The sequence below is a fragment of the Danio aesculapii genome, chromosome 10 (genome assembly GCF_903798145.1).
Source record: "Danio aesculapii chromosome 10, fDanAes4.1, whole genome shotgun sequence".
NCBI lineage: Eukaryota > Metazoa > Chordata > Actinopteri > Cypriniformes > Danionidae > Danio > Danio aesculapii.
The window spans coordinates 16390800-16414287 of NC_079444.1; the positions used below are offsets into that span (position 1 = coordinate 16390800).

The 23488-nt window shown below is 38.3% G+C and overlaps 1 protein-coding gene across 1 annotated transcript in view; it reads right to left on the bottom strand.

Annotated features, from left to right (window-relative positions):
* Positions 1-6430: 6430 nt before the first annotated feature.
* megf10 (multiple EGF-like-domains 10) overlaps positions 6431-23488 on the bottom strand; it is a 115989-nt gene continuing 98931 nt past the window's right edge. The window contains exon 25 of the mRNA XM_056466336.1: positions 6431-8452. Within this exon, the coding sequence (XP_056322311.1) occupies positions 8292-8452 (161 nt within the window). The 3' untranslated portion in view covers positions 6431-8291. The remainder of the gene's footprint in view (positions 8453-23488) is intronic.

Genomic DNA, 23488 nt, shown 5'->3' on the forward strand with positions numbered 1-23488 from the left:
GTTTAACAAAAAACTGCAAAATAAAATAATTAATTTGAAAGTCACAAAGACTCGTTTTAGCGAATCGGCTCTCTTGAATCATTCATTTTGATAGATTTTTTTTCAAAACTGGACTCACACTAGAGAAAAGACATAGGCGGGTTGGAGGAGGAGAAGGAGGAGGAAGCGGAAGCTACGTCACGGATTGAGACAACAACAAGCTGGAGTTCGCGGTATCTGTAACATTTCTTAAAAATAACAACTTTAAGTGAATAAACAGTCATCGCTTGATCTGATCTGTGCTTGTTGTGCAATCATGGATGATGACTCGGATGAGTCAATGATAAATGAGAGTATGGGCTTTACAGAAGTATTTTCCAAAAAGAAAAACTCTAAACGTAAGAAAGCCATGTATAAAGAACAGGAAGACTATGAGGATACGCAAAATGTGGTAAATGGAAATAAAAAAAAGACTAAAACGAGTGAGAAAGATAATAAGAAAGATCAAACGCAAAATGAAATATCAGGATATAAAGTAATGATGACGTTTGACAAAGGTACAGGGAAACATCTACACCCAATCGGGCTGTCTAAGGCTATAGATAAGCTAATTGGAACAGTTAGTTTGGCAAGATGTATGGGACAAGGAAGAGTGCTAATAATAGTTAAGGACATTGCACAAAGAAATAAATTGCTTGGAATTAAAGAGATGAACGGAGAAAAAGTAAGTTCTAGAGAAATTGGAGTAGCCAAAAATGAGAAGGGGGTAATTGCAGGTGTTCCAACACATATTTCCAACGAAGAGATTGAGGAAAATATAATAGGAGGCAAAGTAATCAATGTGAGAAGATTGCTTAAAAATGTAAATGGGGATAGACAAGAAAGTATGAGCATTTTGCTGACATTTGAAGGTAAAATGCCTGAAAAGGTGAAGATGGGATACATCAGCTACACAGTTAGAGAATACATTCCAAAGCCCTTGAGATGTTACAAATGTCAGCGTATTGGTCATGTAGCAGCAGTATGTAGAGGAAAAATGAGATGTGTGAAGTGTGGGGAAGATCATGAATATGACAAATGTACAAATGATCTAAAATGTTGCAATTGTGGGGGTCCACACAGTGCGGCATATGGAGGATGTGAATTTCAGATTAAAGCAAAAGAGGTACAGAAATTCAAGATGGAACACAAAGTTTCATATGCAGAAGCAGTCAAGAGCTGCCAGAAAAGAGAGATAAGAACAGAGGAAGTAATGACAAATGAAAAACAACTGGAAATGAATACTGAGACTGGAAACAGAAGGGAAAATAATTGTAATCACAAATGTATAAAGGAAAATGACTTAATAATGACAAAAGAGAACTTTCTGGTATTCATTATCAAAGTGATTAATGTAACAGCTGTAATGACAAGCAGGTCAGCTAAAATTAAAACAATTCTAGATGCTGCAGCAGAGTTTTTAGGAATTACAGGAATTTCTGCCCATATGATTCATGACATTCTCACTCGATCAACAATAAATGATGCTTCTCAAGTTTCTGATTAGCTTAATGGTTATAAGTATTCTACAATGGAATGCAAGAAGTTTGATTGCGAATGGGCAAGAGTTTAAAAAATTTGTTTTAGAGTTAGAATATAAACCAAATGTAATATGTGTGCAGGAAACATGGCTTAAACCAAATATTCAGTTTGTTTTAAAAGGTTATAAATTGATACGGAAAGACAGGGAAGGGAGTCAAGGAGGAGGGGTAGCTACATTTATAAGTGATGAAATGACGTACAGAGTCTTGGGAGAGGTGGAGGGATTAGAGTGTGTGATGGTTGAGGTTTATTATTGTGAAAATTCACTGGTAATATATAACTTTTATAATCCGTGTAAAAACATTTCAATCAATTCACTTGAAAAGGTTGAAAGAGGAAAGAAAGAACTTTGGTGTGGGGATTTTAATGCTCACAATTGGTTATGGGGGAGTAAAAAAATAGATGATAATGGGGAAATAATAGAACAATATATGGAAGAAAGATCTTTAGTTTGCCTGAACACTGGAGAAGGCACTAGGTATAATATAATTGACAATACAGTATCATGTTTAGACCTAACATTTATTTCAAATGAAATAGCTAATATCTGTGAATGGAAAGTATTAAGTGAGAGCACAATTGGAAGTGATCATTTTCCAATAATATGTCAATTAAATGTAAGGAATTTTAATAGTGGTCAATATCTACAGAATTGCTGGAAATATGAGAAAGCAGATTGGATAGCATTTGGGAAATACTGTGACGAAAATTTAGTAAAAGTAAAAGAGGAAACAGTTGAAATATTATGCAAGTCATTGACAGATTTAATAATACAATCAGCTAATTTATACATCCCTATAAGAACTGCAGGTGAAAAAAAGAGGAACATTCCATGGTGGACAGAAGAGTGTAGCAAGGCAATTAAAGAAAGGAATAAGGCATTCAAACAGCTTAGGAAAAACATGAACTTTGATAACATGCTGATTTACAAGAGAGCAAGAGCTAACGTAAGGAGACTGATTAAAACCGCTAAGAGGGAGGGATGGAGAAAATTTTGCTCGACGATGGGGAAAGATACCACCATAGATCAAGTATGGAAAATGTTACAAAATATGAGTGGAAAAGGGAAAAAGAGAAAACAAATACCAGTGTTGATTGAGAAGGATGTAACTGCTATATCAGAAATTGAAAAGGCTAATATGCTAGGACATGTTCTACAAAGATTATATAGTATAGAATTGGGGGACGAGGATGTAGAAAGTAGAAGGGAGTTTATGGAAATGAATCCAAATATTATGCATAGTAAAATAAATGGAAATAATTGTATGGATGTAGATTTTACAGCTTCAGAATTGAAAAGAGCACTGGGGAAATGTGCAAATACAGCCCCAGGTGGAGACAGGGTAAGCTACATAATGATTAAACATCTTTCAGAAAAAGTTATTTTATTGATTCTTAAACTATACAACAGAATATGGAAAGAAGGAGTTATCCCAAAAATGTGGAAACAAGCAATAGTAATACCGATTCAAAAACCAATGAAAGATCCTACAAAACCGGAAATTACAGACCAATAGCATTAACATCAAATTTAGGTAAATTAATGGAAAAAATGATAATGAATAGAATTAATTATGATGTGGAGAAAAAGGAAAAATATAGCAAATATCAGTGTGGTTTTAGAAGAGGACGATCAACTATAGATGCATTAAGTAAAGTCACTAATGAAATAGAAAAAGCAATTAACATGAAAGAGTTTATGGTAGTCGTGTACTTTGATATTGAAAAAGCATATGATACAGTTTGGCGAGAAGGATTGTTAGCTAAAGTTGATAAAATGAACATAGAAGGAAAATTATATAACTGGATAAAACAATTTCTGAATGATAGAACATTTATGGTTCAAGTGGGAAATGCTCATTCTTCATCTTTTAATGCAGAAAACGGTATTCCTCAAGGCAGTACTATTAGTCCATTGCTTTTTAACATAATGATTAATGATATTTTCAAAGACTTAGGACCTGGGATAGGAAGTGCTCTTTACGCTGACGATGGAGCTATATGGAAGCGAGGAAGAAACCTAAAGCAGGTACTTAAAAATATACAAGCTGCGATAGATAAGGTAGAAAAGTGGAGTAATTTTTGGAGATTCAAAATATCGATCAGTAAATCATGTTATATGATCTTTAGTAGGAAAAATAAGATATCAAGTGACATTAAATTATCAATATATGGGAAATCATTAGAAGAGGTTAAAGAATTTAAATATCTAGGGATTTGGTTGGATAGCAGGTACACATGGAAAAAGCATATTGAGGAAGTGGAAAAGAAGTGTAGGAAAACTTTAAATGCAATGAGGGCAATAGCAGGCAAAGAATGGGGAGCAGAGAGATCATTAATGCTCACAGTATATCAGGCTTTAATAAGATCGGTACTTGATTATGGGTGTATGATATATGCGGCAGCATCAAAGACTATTTTAAAAAGACTTGATAGAATTCAATATAGAGCACTTCGAATGTGTATAGGAGCAGTAAAATCAACACCGGTTAATGCTTTAATTGTTGAAACAAATGAATTACCATTATATCTGCGTAGGGAGAAATTGGCGCTAGCGTATTGGTCATCTATTAAAAGCTATGCTGGAGAGAACATTGTAAAAGAAACTTTAATGGATTGTTGGGAGTATACAAATAATAGAGGAAGAGGATTTGGATGGGATATACATAATATAGCAAAAAAACACCAAGTATTTGATATAGTGGGTAATAAAAGCCCAGTATGGAGTGAAGTCCCCCTATGGATAATACCTGAAGTTGAAATTAATCTTGAGATCTTGGATAAAAGAAATGAGTGGGAGGAATCAGGTACACTCAAACAAAATGTATATAAGCATATAGTTGGAAAATTTTATGGGAGTACACAAATGTATACTGATGGATCTAAAGACCCAGACAAGGGTGTTACAGGAATAGGAGTGTGTGTTCCTGATTTGGAGGTATTTATAAAAAAAAGAACAACATCAGAACTGTCAATATATTCTGTTGAAATGGTTGCTATCATTGTGGGACTTATGTGGGTAGAAGAAGTGACACCAAACAGAGTTGTGATTTGCTCAGACTCTGCTTCAGTATTAAAGTCATTAGCCAGTCATCAGTCATCTAGAGAAGATTTAATGAATGAAGTCTTTACATTAATATGGAGAATCCAAAGGAAAGGAATTCTAGTTGGGTTTTGTTGGATTCCAGCACATATAGGGGTGGTGGGAAATGAAATAAGTGATGAATTAGCTAAAAATGCGACTAAAAGAAAAGAAATCGATATATATGTTCCATTAAGTAAAGGAGAAATTAAAAGTATTATTAAGAAAAATGTGACAATACATTGGCAAGAAGTATGGAATACAGATTTGAAGGGAAGAGGTCTATATAAAATCAAAAAGAATGTATTCACTAAAATGGTCATTCATGGAAGAAATAGGAAGGAAGAGGGGATAATTACCAGACTGAGACTGGGGCACACCGGATTGAATGATTCATTGTTTTTAATTGGTATACATGAGAATGGATTATGTGACTCTTGTGATGTTAAAGAAACAATTGAGCATGTAATATATGAGTGTTTAAAATATAGAGAAGAAAGAAAGGAACTAATTGAATACCTTAAGGAGAAAGGAAAGGAAGATAAAGATATAGGATACCTATTGGGGTATGAGTTTAATTATGATCGGATAGGATACAGGACTCTAATAAATTTTTTATATAATACAGGATTAGATAAAAGGATATAATAAAATAATATATAACTAATAATAATATAACTAAAATATAACTCATGTAAGTAAATAAAATAAGTGCTCTGTTACAAGTCTAGAGATTAAGGAGTTCAGTGTGCAGGGGGGAGGAGCTGAACACGCAGCGTCAACCGGCGCCTGGACTCTGAGGTCTGTGGGATTGGGGCAGAGCAATCACAGAATCTGGTTGCACAACTAGCACAGTAGGTGGCGATATGCACAAAGAATGCAATTCGCCAAAAAACGAAGAAGAAGAAGAAGAAGAAGAAAAGACATAGCGTGTAAAGTTGACGTTTTACCATGCACACAAGCAATGTTCTGTTTCATTGTATTATGACAGTAAAAAAAAACGAATATATTTACTACCATGTTCTTAAAGGGATAGTTCACCCAAAACTGGAAACTTACTTAGTATTACTCAACCTCAAATCCAAACTTATAAGAGTTTCTTGTTTTTATTATGAAGTACTAATGCATAAAATATACACTTATTAACGACAACATTTCAGATGGTCATAGTGGAAAAGCTCTTCTTGTTTATTGAACTTTCTATAAATAGTAAACTAATAGCATATCAAAATACTTTCCTAAATCATTGGGGTTCTATGAAAAAAGGTTACCATCCAATACTTTTCCATTTAAAATAAATTCCATTCTTAAAGGTAGTTTAGATTTTTAATATAGTCAACTCAAGGGGGGGGGAAATTATTTAACTTTTAACTGAAATGTTCTTTGGGTAACAAGGTCTATATTGGAAGTTTTTTTTTTTTTTTTTTTTTTTTTTTACCTTATATGATGCATTAGAACAGTGGTGTCAAAACTCGGTCCTGGAGGGCCGGTGTCCAGCATATTTTAGTTTCAACCCCAATCAAACCCACCTAAACCAACTAATCAAGCTCTTTCTAGGTATCCTAGACTTCCAGGCAGGTGTGTTGGAGGAAGTTGGAGCTAAACTATGCAGGACACCGGCCCTCCAGGACCGAGTTTGCACACCCCTGCATTAGAACCTTCATTTATTCATTTTTCTAAATCTAAATAATTGTGTGAATTACAGCATTAAAAGTTTTTGGGGTAAAGGGTAAACAGAGAAGAAATGTATTTTCCATCTTTTTTTAAAGAGATGACACTTTGCACAACTTTTTAGATTTTTTTACATTTATTTAAAAAATCATAAGAAAAGCAAAACAAAGATACAGTTTTAAGATATATACATAAAACACTCATACGCACTTGGCTGCTTTTGGGTCAGTATTATTAATAATTTCATTGTGTGGAATTCATTCATTCATTTTCTTTTCGGCTTATTCCCTTTATTAATCTGGGGTCGCCACAGCAGAATGAACTGCCAACTTATCCAGCATATGTTTTACGCAGCTGATACCCTTCCAGCTGCAACCCATCACTGGGAAACATCCATACACACTCATACACTACGGACAATTTAACTTACCCAATTCAAATATACCACATGACTTTGGACTTGTAGAAAACCCAAGCAAACTGACCCAGCCTGGGCTCGAACCAACAACCCTCTTGCTGTAAGGCAATTGTGCTACCCACTGTGCCACCGTGCTGCCCCATTGTGTGGAATATTTAGAGTAAAATAATAATAATAATAATAATAATAATAATAATAATAATAATAATAATAATAATAAAAACAAAAAATCTATGGAAAACATATTATAGGTCCAGTCAGTTGGACAGGATGACACTTCGCTGTATGTCCTGCTTTAAACAATACTGGTCAAGTTACAAAGGAATTCATGAGCATGTTAAATTTGAAAGAAAATTAATCCAATTCATAAAAGAATTGGTACTATGTACAGTTTTATACAATTAACGTTCAGGCTCAGAGTGCTTTAAGACATATGAATGTATGTCCTAAATACTCCATAGATTTATTTATATCAAACTGACTCATCTCGTCATATTAAAGATGTTTTTTTTTGCAAAAGTCCAGCTTTAGCTTTAGCTTTCTAAAAACTAGGAAGTAATACACAGTATAAAGTATTTGCCCTTTGTTTCAATGTAAAAATGATGTTAATGTTGACATACAGTTGAAGTCAGAATTATAAGCCCCCCTGAATTATTAGCCCCCATGTTTATTTTTTTCCAAATTTCTGGGAGAGAAGATTTTTTTCAACACATTTCTAAACATAATAGTTTTAATAACTAATTTCAAATAACTGATTTATATTATCTTTGCCATGATGACAGTAAATATTATTTTACAAGACACTTCTATACAGCTTAAAGTGACATTTAAAGGCTTAACTTAACTTCTGTAGACTATCGAAAAAATTAGCTTAAAGGGGCTAATAATTTTGACCTTAAAATGGTTCATAAAAAAATAAAAACTGCTTTTATTCTAGCCAAAATAAAACAAATAATACTTTCTCCAAAAGAAAAAAATATTATCAGACATACTGTGAAAATTTCTTTGCTCTGTTAAACATAATTTGGGAAATATAAAAAAAAGAAAAAAAATTTAAAGGGGGGATAATAATTCTGACTTCAACTGTATGTGACTGTAAACTATATTTAATGGGTAACTGTCAATATAAATACAACACTAATGATGCTTTATAAGGGCATGTCAACCTTTGGTAAACCTGAAATGTTTTCGGACAATCTGATTGCAATAAACAGTACTAGTATTCAAAATATTATGAGGAAGAAAAAACAACAGGAATCTCATCTAACATACTTTATCAGAAACACAGAAGATTGTCTGGGATTTGTGGGATATGTTATTATAAAAGAATGGAATGATATGCTTGAATGAATTACAATTATTAGCATCCTCCACTAAAACAATCGTTCTCTTGTTCCTCACAGAATACTGGGTAAGACTATGGCATTTAGAATATGTAAGCCAGAAGTAATTAAGAAATTTTATAATGTTGTATGTCATTAAAGACAGCAATAAATGCAGTAATAAAGGAGTGCTGTGGAGTACTCAGGCCAATGGCCCATTAATGAAGTTTGCGAGTGTTTATTTGCTGTCCTCTGTGGGTGATGGGCTGCTGTCTCTTGTAGGCAGTAGGTCATAATGACATGGAATGTGACTATTCTTTGGTAAGTCATATGGATCTTGACAGAATGGCCCATTGCAGTTGTTGTTTGTAAGTGCCTGGACAGAACTGATGGTTGGCTCTAGAAAGGGAAAGAATACAAAAATATGTCATAATGTTTAATAACAATAAAAGGTTCATGTGCATGATATATAGGGTTATATGACTATACTGCAAAATACTTTCATACCAAACATTTTCATGACAATATCACCTCAACAGTTTCTCAACAGGAAAAACCCATTGTAGGAATATAGCAGAAGGGGTTGATATACAATCGCTTCTCTTTTAGTTTTAATGGTATGATCAGTGTCTGTAGTTGATATCAGAGAAGTGACTAAGGACAGCAGTTTTGTTCCTAACCAATTTTATTTTAAATTCATGAGTTTAAGCTTCCTCTTTTCTTGTTCTAGCTACAAGTAGCTTAGCTACTTGTGATACAATGTAGCTTTTTCCAGTAACTAGCATTTTTTTTCAAGCAAGTAGCAAGTAGCTTGACTACATTTTATTCAGCAAACCTATAGATCTTATAAGCAAAATATAATGCAGCAAGGTAGCACAATTTCATCTTACCAGATCGCATACAACAATAGCGTATTAGCATTTCCTAGTTTGGCTTAGTCTCTATTTCAGAGGTCACCACAGTGGAATGAACCACCAACTATTCCAGCATATGTGTTACGCAGTCGATAACGTTCCAGCCACAATTCAGTATTGGGAAACACCCATACAAACTCATACACTACAGACAATTTAGTGTACTCAATTCACCTATCCACTGCATATCTTTAGACTGTGGGGGAAACCGGAACACATGGAGGAAACCCACACAAACACGGGGAGAACATGCAAACTTCACACAGAAATGCCAACTGGCCCAGCCAGGACTTGAACCAGCAGACTTCTTGCTGTTAGGCAACAGTGCTAACCACTGAGCCACCGTGCTGTCCATATTACAACCATTGCTAAATCACGCATCTTGTACACAAAAAAAAAACATTATTTTTTTATTTAATTTGTATTTGTAAATCATTAATTAAAATGTTTATTAAATTTGTCTTTGTAAATAAGATATTTAGGTAATAAAAGTTCAATTAAACCTGTTGGAAGTTGGCAGTTAACCTGAGGTAAGAACATTCCAAAAAAATGTTACCAAAATAAAGTCACTTTTTTTTGCTGAGAAAATGCTACCATGCATTTACTTTTTTTTTGGCAATGCTACTTTTATGCAGTTTTGTACTTTGACTTGTTTTAAGTACCAAATATTTTACTTTAAATTAGAGTTTATTCATGGGGGCACTGTGGCTCAGTGGCTAGCACTGTTGCATCACTTATGAGTGTGTGTGAATGAGATAGTGTGTAGGTGTTTCCCAGAACAGGGGGTTCACAGGTTAGTGTACTCTTAGTGCTGGGTTGTGGCTGAATAGGCATCTACTGCATAAAATGTGCCAGAATAATTGGAGGTTCATTCCACTGTGGTGACCCCTGATAGAGACTAAATGAAAGTGAGTGAATGAGTGAGTAAAGTTTATTTTTGTAATATAAGCCTTTGTGGAAAAAAGTAGCTTCAATGTATCTAGCTACTTACAGGAACAAGTAAGTGTAGTATGTGACAGTATAGCTAGCTATTTTTTATGTAGTGTGGGTTGACAATAGCTTATACTTTTCATAAAGAGTAGCTAAAGGCTTATAAAGTCCGAAATTTAACATAACTTCCCAAGACAAGATATTTAAGAAGTCACTGAGTGTCTGACCCATGTCATACTGTGATTTTATACTGTCATGCCGTTATACTTAATCATTTTAAGGCAATGGGTTTACTTAGTTTTCTTATGTAAAGTCAACTAATCACTTTAAAAATTATGGGTTTTACTTACTTTTTAAAGTAAAGTCAACTCATTGCTTTTTGCAGTGCAGGAATGCACCAATAATTGTTCCTAATCATTCATCAATTCATTTTCCATCAGCTTAATCTCTATTTCAGAGGTCGCCACAGCGGAATGAACCAGCAACTATTCCAGCATATGTTTTACGCATTGGATGCCCTTCCAGCTGCAACCCAGTATTGGGAAACACCCATATACATTCATTCACACATACACACACTTATACACTAAAGACAATTTAGTTTATTTAATTCACCTATAGAGCATGTGTTTGGACTGTGGGGGACACCCGGAGGAAACCGATGCAAACGGGGGGAACATGCAAACTCCATACAGAAATGCCAACTGGTCCAACCGAGACTCAAACCAGTAATGAGTTGTAGCTGTGTTTAATCTGTGTTTGCAAGGACTTTTAATTGTAGAGAGAGGCGATGAGTCTCCAGAAGTTGTGTTGTGTCTTTATTTGCAAAGAGAACAAATGTGAATTATCCATCTGACTGTATGATTATTTCTGTATCCTACATTAGTGGAGGCTGGAGCCTCACTCATTTTCTATGGCCTACAAAAATATGGAGAACTCTATTTTAATTAAACTCTCTGTCAACTAATTTAACTTTAACTTTAAGTTATTGGTCTTTATATGGGGTTTAACTGTCCAGGGTTCATACACATTTTTACTACTAAAATGACTTTTGACTTTTCCAAGACTTTTCCAGAACTTTCAAGTACATATTCATGATGTAATGTTTCATGTAATGTCTACATATACATGGTAAATAATAAGAAAAACAATGACGTTCAAATTTATTACAGCATACAGTATCATAGAACAATCTATTTTGTTTAAATTTGTTTTTATGTTGATTTTGATAATGCTTACACAGCACTAACAATGTGAGAGCAAGTTTTTGGCCAAGGATAAAAAATAAGTAAAGACAACTAACCTATTCAAGTTAGGGCTGCACAATATATCATTTCAGCATCGATATCGCAATGTGTGTATCCGCAATAGTCACATTGCAGGATATGCAATATTGGTATTATAGTTTAATATAGAGTTTAATCACAATAATAAAAGTTTATCATCTGCATGCATTTTAAAAGAGATAGTTCACCCAAAAATGAACACAAAAAGAATATAATTTAATAACTCCTATAGTACTGAAACAAGTGAAGTGTGAGTAAATAGTGAGTACATTTTAATCTGAGAAAACTGTTCCTTTAAGGCCTGTGACTGTGTGAACATTTCAATATTTAAAATTTTAAAACATCGGGCCACAACAAATTTTTTGTAACTTTAATAAAGATTAAATAATATACAATAAAGAATATGCAGTGTTGATTATTCAATATCTGTACCTGAATAGTGAATACCTGAAAACTAGAATTCACTTTTATCTTTACTATATTTTATTTATCTATACTTGTAATTTATTTGTTATTTATTACTCGAGATTCACTCCTCCACAAAATCCCGCCAATCAATCCAAATATACATGTTTAATCATCTGGTGAAATTGTATTAACATCGCAATATATATCACAGAAATACAAAATATCGTAATGTCAAATTTTTCCAATATCGCGCAGCTCTAATTCAAACACATGTGGTATTGAATTAGGGCTGCGCGATATTGGAAACATTTGACATTATGATATTTTGTATTTCTGTGATATATATTGCGATGTTAATACAATTTTACCAGATGATTTAACAGGTTTATTAATACAGATATTTGTTTAACAAATTTCCATGACTTTCCCAAAACTTTGTGGGTTTTTCTGTTTTTCCAAAACGTTTCCAGGCCTGTAAAATGCCATGTCAAAATTCCTTGACTTTTACAGATTTTCCATGACCGTATGAATCCTGACTGTAATTCCCTCACAATGCAATGCCAAAATAAATGAGGGCATTTAAAAAACTATTGAATTACTGACAAGTTTATGGACTTTACTGCAAATAATGGTGCAAATTCCATTTAATTTCTAATTTAAATACTCTCCTCCAGGCATGTAGCCAACAATGATGCACCCAGTTATCACACAGTAAAAAGTTTCTTTCATTTATTTTAAAATAATAATAAATATAATAAATTCTAAAATAAATAAATTGTGAAGTACTTTTTTGAACATGCCTGATTTACATCTCGGTTAGCTAGTTAGTAAGTAATCTAGGCTTTGCCAGAGAGTTAATACATGTGTGTTCTAGTCTGTACTTTTGCAGCTCTGTGTTAGAAAATCTTGTGAGCAGCAGTGATCTTAAGTAAAATTCTACAGCATATTACAAAACTCCTCATATTCACACAGAAGAGGTTTTTAAATTCTGAGCCCTGGCATCTCTGGCTCATTCTGCAACTACGGATCAAAAGCAGGTAAGGCAATTTGTTGTGCTCGCCAAGTCAAAGCTATATTTTTCTTTCTAAAAAATAAATACAATATTATTTTATGCTTTCTTTGTTATTTTGAAATAAACAACAAACAACACTTAAATTCTGCAGCTGTCAAGAGCCCTGTATGAGCCTGTATAGTTCCTTATTTATCAGGGGTTGCCAGAGCGGAATGAACTAACAACTATTCCGGCATATGTTTTACACAGCGGATGCCTTTCCAGCCTTAACCCAGTACTGGGAAACACCCAAACACTCTCTCATTCACACACACTCATATACTATGGCCAGTTTAGTTCATTCAGTTCACTTATACTGCATATTTTTGGATTGTGGGGGAAACCAGAGCACCTGGAAGAAACCCACACAAACACGGGAAGAACATGCATACTGTACAAACATGGGAAGAACTCCATATAGAAATGCCAACTGACCCGGTCGCACACGAACCAGTGACCTTCTTGCTGTGAGGCAACAGTACTAACCATTGAACCACTGTTCCGCCCCTGTAGGTGATTAATAAAAAGTAAATAAAATGGTAACTGATGTCAAATAGTTCACTCAAAAAATTTAATTCTGTCATCATTTACTCATCTTTTACTCGTTTCAAACCTTTTCGAGTTTCTTTCATCTGCTAAACACACAAAAAAAGATATTTTGACCTTTTTTCATTATTCATATTCATATTCATATTGATTAACCTCCATAGAATTAGTTTTTCCTATCATGGAAGTCAGGGGTTGCAGGTTTTCATCTTTCTTTAAAAGTCCTTATTTTGTGTTTAACTGAATATTTGACTAGACTTACTAGAAGTATTTGAGGGTGAGAAAACTGAGAAAATGTTCCTTTTTGGGTGAACTATCCCATGCGTAATTTATGTAAAGTTCTGCACAGATTTAGCTAAAGGAAATTAATTGTCTGTTATAGGGTTGTGGTTTGAATCGGAGAAAGAAATGACGACGAAGAGAGATTTTGTTTGATTAAATGCTATAAGAGCACAAAAAATTATGTGCATTAATGAATAATTTATATAAAAAAATATATATTGCATTTAAAAAATGCAATCAATTTTGATTGCATGGTGACTTTAATGTAAAGCTTATGACAAATGGACCAAAGTGCAGATAGAAAAGACAGCTGCAAGCAACAGCCCTGATTATTATGTACATGAACATTCCCAAGCCAACATGACATAAACACAACAGCTGCTCTCATGAGGAACAGGCTTCACTTAACACAGTTCATAAAACAGAAGCAGTTAGTCATGATAACTAACTAGTTCCCTGATGGCCAAAAAATATAATGTAATGCCTTTTTAGGGACACATCACACCTGTTACTGTTCTTTTAGAGTCAGTGTCCCATAATCCCATTAAGAAAATGCTATTAGTCTATACAGCAGCATCACAAGTACAAATGTGACCATGGACCACAAAGCCTTAAGTGTAATAAGTATCATAGGTGTACATTTTTGGAAATTGAGATTTGTACATTATCTGACAGCTGAACAAATAAGCTTTCCACTGATGTGTACTCTGCGACAATGGAACAATATTTGGTCAAGATACAACTTTTTTAAAATATGGAATCTGAGGGTTAAAAAAAAATACTAAGAAAAGTTTTTTCAATTAAATTCTTAGCCTTATGTATTACTAATCAAAAATTGAGGTTTGACATATTTACAGAAGGGAGTATACAAAATACATCTTTATGGAACATTATCTTTACTTAATATTCTAATGATTTGTAGCATAAAAATAATTCGGACTCATACATATATATACAACATAAACATAATTGTTTTTTGCCTCGGGGTCGCAAAAGAACGCTACGGTTACTAAAGTAACCCTTCGTTCCCCGAGGGGGGGAACGGAAATGCTATGTGGAAACTTCCACTATGGGGATTTCGTCAGAATCCAATCATCTGAAAGAGTATAAAAACGGGCCAATGAAATGCCAATGAGTTGGCAGCGTCAGCGTGCACAGCTGGCGTCAATGACAATCAGTCATGCTATAAAGATGCAGCCAGTGCCATGCTCGACATCCTTTTCTAGCTGAAGAGACTTTCACGCTCAACAGCTAAGGGACAATCGTTGTGGCGAAGGAACATAGCATTTCCGTTCCCCCCCTCGGGGAACGAAGGGTTACTTTAGTAACCGTAGCGTTCCCCTTCGGATGGGGAACTCCAATGCTATCTGGAAACTTCCACTATGGGGAAATCTATGGAAAACGCCACAACGAAAGAACCTTACTGCGTCCCTGGCGAAGGGTGTGCCACGCAGTAGAGCGAGCGCACCAACAACGCCCCGAGACACAGTCTTCCAACGTGTCCCCTGGCCCTCACTTACCTGTTCAGAACAGTTATGTTTTTCGGGGAGTCGCAATAACCCAGTAAAATAGGTTTTGATACGACAGTACGTTGGGAAAGCATTCAGTCCCGATAGGGAGGACGCTGCGGAGCTCACCTGTTACCCAGAGGGGAGACCCGGTGACAACCTATGGACTAGCCCAGAGATGGGGAGTCCTTGCATAAGGATGGTTAGCGGGGAGGGAAGACACGAGCCTGCCCTAGAAGGGGGGACTATACCGTGGCTGAGTGAACGTATGGGATCGCCAGCGGGGATCACACATAGCAGGCACCTATACCCAGAACGCGGGCTGACCAGCGGGCATGCCGACAACGTAACGGGCCAACACCTGACTCCTCCGCTGAGTCAGGTGCTGGGGGCCTCGGAGGAACTCTGCAGGGTTCGCCAAAGAAATGGGGAACTAAACTGACAAAGCTGAAAAAGCGCACGTATCTCCGGGTTAGGGAGAGTGGCGCAGCAAGCGTGTTTCGACACCTCAACCGAATCGTTTCCTCAATCACCAAGGGTTGCCTAATACCCTTGAGGAAACCGGCTCCACTCGCAGATTGTAACCTTGCAAATGTATTGGGTGTCACCCAACCCGTAGCTCTACAAATGTCTGTCAGAGAGGCGCTGCGTGCTAACACCCAGGAGGATGCGATGCTCCGTAGTGGAGTGCGCTCTCACCCCCGGGGGACACGGCTCACCCTGGCCCAAAGGCGAGGGAGATGGCATCCACTATCCAGTGGGCCAACCTCTGTTTAGATACGGCACTTCCCATCTGCCGACCACTGTAATGGACAAAGAGCTGGTCAGAAGATCTAAGGCTCTGAGTGTGGTCCACATATGTTCGCAAAGCGCGAACAGGACACAACAATGAAAGGGCTGGGTCTGCCTCCTCCGCGGGCAGCGCTTGCAGGCTCACTACCTGATTCTTAAACGGCGTGGTAGGAACCTTGGGCACATAGCCGGGCCGGGGTCTCAGGACAACGTGAGAGTAGGCCGGCCCGAATTCTAGGCACGAGTCACTGACCGAAAATGCCTCCAGGTACCTAACCCTCTTAACCGATGCCAACACGACCAGCAGAGCTGTCTTCAAGGACAGAAATCTCAAGGATACTGAGTCGAGTGGTTCGAAGGGATCCCCACGTAGGCTCGTAGCACTACCGCGAGATCTCAAGAGGGTATGAGAGGGGGGCGGGGGAAAACATCCGCCTCGCACCTCTGAGGAACTGGATGATGAGGTTATGCCTCCCCACGGTGCCGCCATCCACGCATCATGATGAGCGGAGATGGTGGCCACGTAAACCCTCAGTGTGGAGCGCGACAGCCTTTGCTCCACCGGTCCTGAAGGAAAGAAAGCACAACACTGATCTGGCAAGATCGGGGGTCTTCTCGGCGAGAAGCGCACCACTCAGTGAATAGACTCCACTCCAGGGCATAGGCATGCCTCGTAGAGGGTGCACTAGCCTGAGTGATGGTATTAACCACCGCCACCGGTAGGTTACCTAAGTCTTCCTCGTCGCGTCTTATGGACCCCACGTGGAGGTTCCACAGAACTAAGCGAGGGTGCCAGATGGTGCCCTGTCCCTGAGAGAGTAGGTCCTCTCTCAAAGGGACTCGCCAGGGGGGGCGTCGCGAGGAGGGAGAGTTCTGATATCCAGGTCCGGTTGGGCCAGGGGCGCAACTAGCAAGACCTGCCCCTCGTCCTCCCTGACCTTGCACAGAAACTGCGCGAGTAGGCTCACTGGGGGGAGTGCATACTTACGCATGACTCGGGGTGGAGTCGCCATTCTCCCGGGGAAGGAGCTGCCGTGAGAGCCTGTTGGCCGCACGGTTGAGCCCATCCGGGGTGTGAATAGCGAGCAGCGACTTCAGCCGCGTATGACTCCAGAGGAGCAGACGGCGAGCGAGCTGAGACATGCAGCGGGAGCGTATACCCCCATCCGGATGGAATACGCTACCACGGCCGTGCTGTCCGTCCTGACCAGCACGTGTTGCTCCCTCAGCACCGGTAAAAAGCGGCGCAGAGCGAGAAACACTGCCAACAGCTCTAGGCAGTTGATATGCCAATGCAGCTGGGTTCCCCTCCACAGGTCCGCAGCAGCATGCCCGCTACACACGGCCCCCCCACCCCATACTGGAGGCATCTGCCAAAACGACAGCCTGCCTGGACGCCTGACCTAGGGGCACACTGGCCCGTAGGAAGAAAGGGTCCTTTCCAGGGGGTGTGGGTGCGGTGACACAGCGCAGTGACAGTCACTCGGTGTGTGCCCGCGTGCCATGCACGTCTGGGGACCCGATCGTGAAGCCAATGCTGTAGTGGTCTCATATGGAGCAATCCGAGCGGCGTGGCCGCGGCTACGGATGCCATATGCCCCAGGAGCCTCTGAAATAATTTCAGGGGGACCACTTTTTTTCCTGTCGAACTCTCTCAGACAGTTCAGCATTACCTCGGCGCGCTCTCGTGAGAGCCGCGCCTCCATAGTGATCGAGTCCAGCTCCAACCCGAGAAAGGAGATGCTCTGCACGGAGGCGAGCTTGCTCTTTTCTCGGTTGACCTGAAACCCCAACGGGCGGAGGTGCCGGAGCACCTTGTCTCTGTGCATAATCAATTGCTCCCGAGAGTGGGCTAAAAATCAGCCAGTCATCGAAATAATTGAGCGTGCGGATGCTGGCGAGCCTTCAGATCTATTGCTGCAAACCAATCCTGAGGACGAACGCATCGCGTGATGCGCATCTGCGTAAGCATTTCGGAGCGCAGCCAGTGAAGGCAGCAGTTCAAAATGAGCAGATATAGGATTGGCCATAGCCCACCGCTTTTTTTTTTTTTTTTTTTTTGGGCACGATGAAGTGCGGGCTGTAAAACCCGGCTCCATCTCGGCTGGAGGGCCGGCTCGATTGCATCCTTCGCCAGGAGGACAGCAATCTCCTCTCGCAAGACAGGGGCGGACGCAGGACTGACCCTGGTCGCCCGTGAACCTGGGAGGCCGTTTTGTGAACTGAATCGCATAGCCGAGTCTGGTCGTATGGATGAGCCATTGCGATGGGCTGGCCCGCGCTAACCAGGCAGGCAGAGCCCCCGCAAATGGTCCCACCCGCACGATCGCTGACGTGCCAGCGGCGGGGCAGCGTGGAGTGAGTGGGCTCATCCGGGGAGCGCTGGGGTCCCACTGGAGAGCAGGAGAGGAGATGTTCTCGTCTCGCACTCAAACTCCAGGAGAGGGGCTGGGAGTGGAGAGAAAGGAGACCGTTCTCTCACGCTCCATGAGCCATTGGCAAAATGCACCGATCCTGCGAGCTGGAAGGCATAGCGTCCCAGACTGGCAGTGTTCGGGCTGTCACATCCGGAGGAGGGGAAAAGTGCTCTTTCACTGAGGATTTTGATGGCATTTTTTTTTTTTTTTACGCCTTTAAATAACGTGCCCCGCCCTCCAGCGGGGAAAGAGCAAATTCCCTCCTCCCCAGATGGCCCGCCTCAGGGACGCTTCGCGGTCCGTTTTACCGAACTTAGCGGCGCCCTGGGCGGGGGACGCTGGTTGCCTGCGCGATGCTCGGCGCAGCCGCGTGGCCGGAGGCGCAGGCGGGGCGGCGAAGCAAAGCTGCGGGCGGGCGTCCTCGGCGAAAAAGCAGCGGATGTGGATGGCTCGGCGGGGGGGAGCGGTCATACAATCCCGCCGATAGAGACCTCTATGGAACAAAATCAATGCCAAAAGTATTGAATTAAAAAGCTTGTTGAATAGCACAAACTGAAAAAAATAATACACCGTATTAACAAGTTCTTGCATTTTAATGATTTGAATTGCAGGGTTTGTATTTTTAGGTCCTGAAATTTAACATAGCTGTTTATTTAAGCTGTGAATAGTTCAACTAAAAATATTTCAAACATGTTTTCGTACTTATAAATTCAATAATTCATTTTCAATTTCCAGGATTCACTTACAAAATATTCAATACCCTTTAAAAATACGATGTATAATATTCAAAAGGTAATTTTCAGTTCATTTTATTTCAGTTCAAATATTCGCTTCCATAAATTCAGTGGCTCAAATTCGACTGTTAAAATTCAACATTACATCCGTGAACTGCAGGAATATGGAACAAAATCAATGCCAAAAGTATTGAATTAAAAAGCTTGTTGAATAGCACAAACTGAAAAAAATAATACACCGTATTAACAAGTTCTTGCATTTTAATGACTTGAATTGCAGGGTTTGTATTTTTAGGTCCTGAAATTTAACATAGCTGTTTATTTAAGCTGTGAATAGTTCAACTAAAAATATTTCAAACATGTTTTCGTACTTATAAATTCAATAATTCATTTTCAATTTTCAGGATTCACTTACAAAATATTCAATACCCTTTAAAAATACGATGTATAATATTCAAAAGGTAATTTTCAGTTCATTTTATTTCAGTTCAAATATTCGCTTCCATAAATTCAGTGGCTCAAATTTGACTGTTAAAATTCAACATTACATCCGGGAACTGCAGGAAAAGCAGTAGATTGCAGATTGAAGATCGCCAGCTGCTTTTCCACCAGCAGGTGGAGATGGAATAATTTAAGATTTTTTACCCAGTAAATAGATGAGAAAAAAGCTAATAAAGGCACAAAAGTAGCATTTAATATTAATATCAGTGTCTTGGACATTATAAGTAATAAAATGAGTATGAGTAAAATAAGTAAATGATCTTTTGGTCATTTATATTTGCCCTTATGTAACAGAAGCCAGTTGGTGATCGCGTAAACCTCACTCCTCGGATTCAGCGACAGATGTTGTTCTGCAATATTTAGCCGGTTGTTGCTAGATCGGATACGTTTGCAGCCGGAAGTTAATGACAATTATTTCGATTATTTATAAAATTTCCCATTTATTGTATTTTATTGTACAGTTTCATTAAAAAATGCTGCTTTAATAATCTGCATATCGCACTTCCGGCTGGCAACATATCTGATCTAGACTTTACTATCTTTAATCTCCTCACAGCATTTGTCTCCCATACCGGTATCGCCAGCTCGCGCCTTGCTCGGACCAGTGGCGTTACATGCACATTAGAGATGCGTGGATGGGCTTTTATTTCATCCGCAACCGCATCACAAAACTCATCATCCGTCCGCCATCCATCCGCACCAATATTTCTGACCAATTTTTAAAACCGCACCCGCAAGCCATCTGCTGATTGGGCTCTTTATTTGAATGGCTTATTCATTTTTATTATTAAATGAATGTTTCTTTATTGATTATTAGAGAATAGAGAATGACTTTAATGTAGACATGTAGTTAATCCAAACGTGCAAGCCAAATCCAGCATTAATTGACGACGCTTTGAAGTGACGCTAAACGATACGAGGACGTGTCTTTGGTCCTCGAGTCTTTTCCTTGCGTCCTTCCCTCGCATCCCGGAGGGGTGGAGCTAAGACACGAGGAAAGAAAGCAAGGAAAGGAAACGAGGATGCACAAATAAGAAATGAGAAGCACCCTATAAAGCTCTCAGAATATCCAACACGAATATCAGCAGTGAACTCCGTCTCCGATCGGCGCACAGGGACAAAAATAAATAGTCTAAATTAAACGCACTGTACTGTACAGTTTTTTTTATAGTAGCCTAATAGAAAACGCATTTTGACACATCATTTCAACATGCTGCTATTTAGCCTACTACTAAATGCCTATTTCACTTTATTTTTTAGCAAATAGATAGAATAATAAGTCATTTACATTATAGCCTAATAATGTTCACATTTGTAGTTGTCCATAGCAACCCCAAAAACTTATCTGCTTGTCTTGCACATCTAATTAATGGGCACAGTTTTTCGACTATTTTTTTATTTATTTTTTATTTATTTTTTTGCTGTGGAAGTTATTGAGCTTGTAGAAATCGGAAACAACACCAATTCTGCGACACAGATGAACCTCTATTGATATCTCCATCAGACAATGCCTATTTTATATGCCAAAAGAAACAACAGTCAGTATAAAAATATTAAAATAAATATCTTAATGTAGGCATAGGCTATAGTCGCATGCTTTGGCAAACATTTGAAAAAAATAAATAAATAAAACGTCATATCGTAGTTAAGCCTTATAGGCTCAGTCACCCCCACAATTAGAAATTAAATTAACAAATATATATATATATATATATATATATATATATATATATATATATACCATCCCTCTTTGAGCGAACATGAAGTCTGACCAGGCTAAATTGCCAGTATGACAAGTCTATGCCCCAATAACCCATGAACGATCATCCCCACAAACTTGAAGCATAATGAAATACTACGCTTGCGACAAAGAAATTCTGGCAAAATAACCTTAAGCCTCAGAACGTAAAAGCGAGGCCAAATAACTAATACACAACATGTCTAGAATAGAACAGGCTAAGCCAATATGAACGTAAAATTATCAGCTGACCGAACTCAAAAGTTTATATTAAACATGGGCTATGTGTAGTCTAGATAACATAGGCTAATTGGTTTAATATGCCTGACCTTAGGTCTAGTTTGAATTTTCTTGGCACTATGCAGGAATAAAATAGCATCTACAGTGTCAGGATTCAGACGAGAGCGCCTGGCCTCTATAACGCGCCCATGCTGCACTGAAGGAGCGCTCGCTCACAGCACTTGTTGCTCATAGACTCGACTAGACATATTACTACCTGATGAAAATGTGACTATTTCAAAGTGTGCTCGATTTTTTGGATGTAGGTATGGTCAGATCATATTTAACAATTTATACATATTTTTTTTATTTGATTGGTACAACCACCCGCCACCCGCCCGAATTTAATTAAAATATTATTTTTCGTCACGTCATCCGCCCGATCCGCGGTTTATCCGCGGATTCCGCGGCTGAAACCGCCAACCGCGCATCTCTAATGCACATAAATCGTCTTTTGATAAATATGATGTTACATTCTCTATCTTTATTAACTCATTCTTCCATAGATGTAAAGTGTAATATTGACTGGCTGCTAAAGAATATAAACGTAAGAGAAAGGAAATAAAATAATCATACAAAATTCAAAACCAGAGAGATTTTATGAGAATGTGCCACAAAACAGTTTACTTGCAACTGTTGGACAGATAGTGTTAGATAAAGACAGTGTTCAGGTACGATTTAAGGTTGGGTATGGATGGGACGTGTAATTTAAAATAATTTAACATAGCGAGCAAATGCATTAAAGGAGCGTCTTCAGTTATTAATACAGAACCGTCTAATATATGGCATAAGCATTAAGGGGTTATTAGAAGTGTTTGCGCTGTTTAAACGCAGCTTTTTTCAGGATTGGGGTAGGCTATAGTTTCATTATTTAAATTATTATTGTTGTTGTTATTATTTTATTATTATTATTGTTATCATTCTTATTATTTTATGACATTTATTTAGGGTACTGCGCTTGAATAAGTCATCCGTGGTTCTAAATTAGTATTTCTTTTTAACACTCTGCCTGCCTTTCATTTTTCTAATTTTCGGGGTTCTGCCATGGTGTCTTTAGTTTGTCCAGATTAATTGTTTTTATTGTTATGTAGTAGCCTAGGCTTACGGCACGCCTTTATTTTTATATTATGAACGAAAAAAAATATATATATATATATTTATATATATATATTTTTTTATATATAATATATTATATATATATATAAAAAATATATATATATTTTTTACTTTATTATTTAAAATGATTGGCGACCTCTAAAATATAGACTAAGCCGAAGCAGAATGAATGAATTGATGAATGAATGAAATATTTGGCGTACAAACCTGTGCGGCTTGTACGCGGCAAACAAGTGGCCGCGAGCTCTGGTGGCCGGTCAGAGCCAGCACCGCACGTCAAATACTGGTTGAGAGATGCTGGATGGCTGCCAATATTTGATGGGAACACCTCTGAAGTTTCAGATGATATCTGGGCCTGTGCATAGTTATGAATGTGAAAAGTGAAAGTCGTGACATTTGGCCAAGCATGATAACACAAGAGTGTTTCCATTATTATATTAATCATACCTATTAACCCCCCCCCCTCCCCACACACACACACACACACACTTAGCGAGAATCACGCGACCGTCACCACCCCCCACTTAGCTAATTTCCGCGACCGTCACATCCCTACCACTTAGCGTAAATGAGCACCTGCCCATTTAAGAGTCTGTAAATGGCACTGCAGAACAAAGTCTGTCGCTGAATCCGAGGAGTGAGGTTTACGCGATCACCAACTGGCTTCTGTTACATAAGGGCAAATATAAATGACCAAAAGATCATTTACTTATTTTACTCATACTCATTTTATTACTTATAATGTCCAAGACACTGATATTAATATTAAATGCTACTTTTGTGCCTTTATTAGCTTTTTTCTCATCTATTTACTGGGTAAAAAATCTTAAATTATTCCATCTCCACCTGCTGGTGGAAAAGCAGCTGGCGATCTTCAATCTGCAATCTACTGCTTTTCCTGCAGTTCCCGGATGTAATGTTGAATTTTAACAG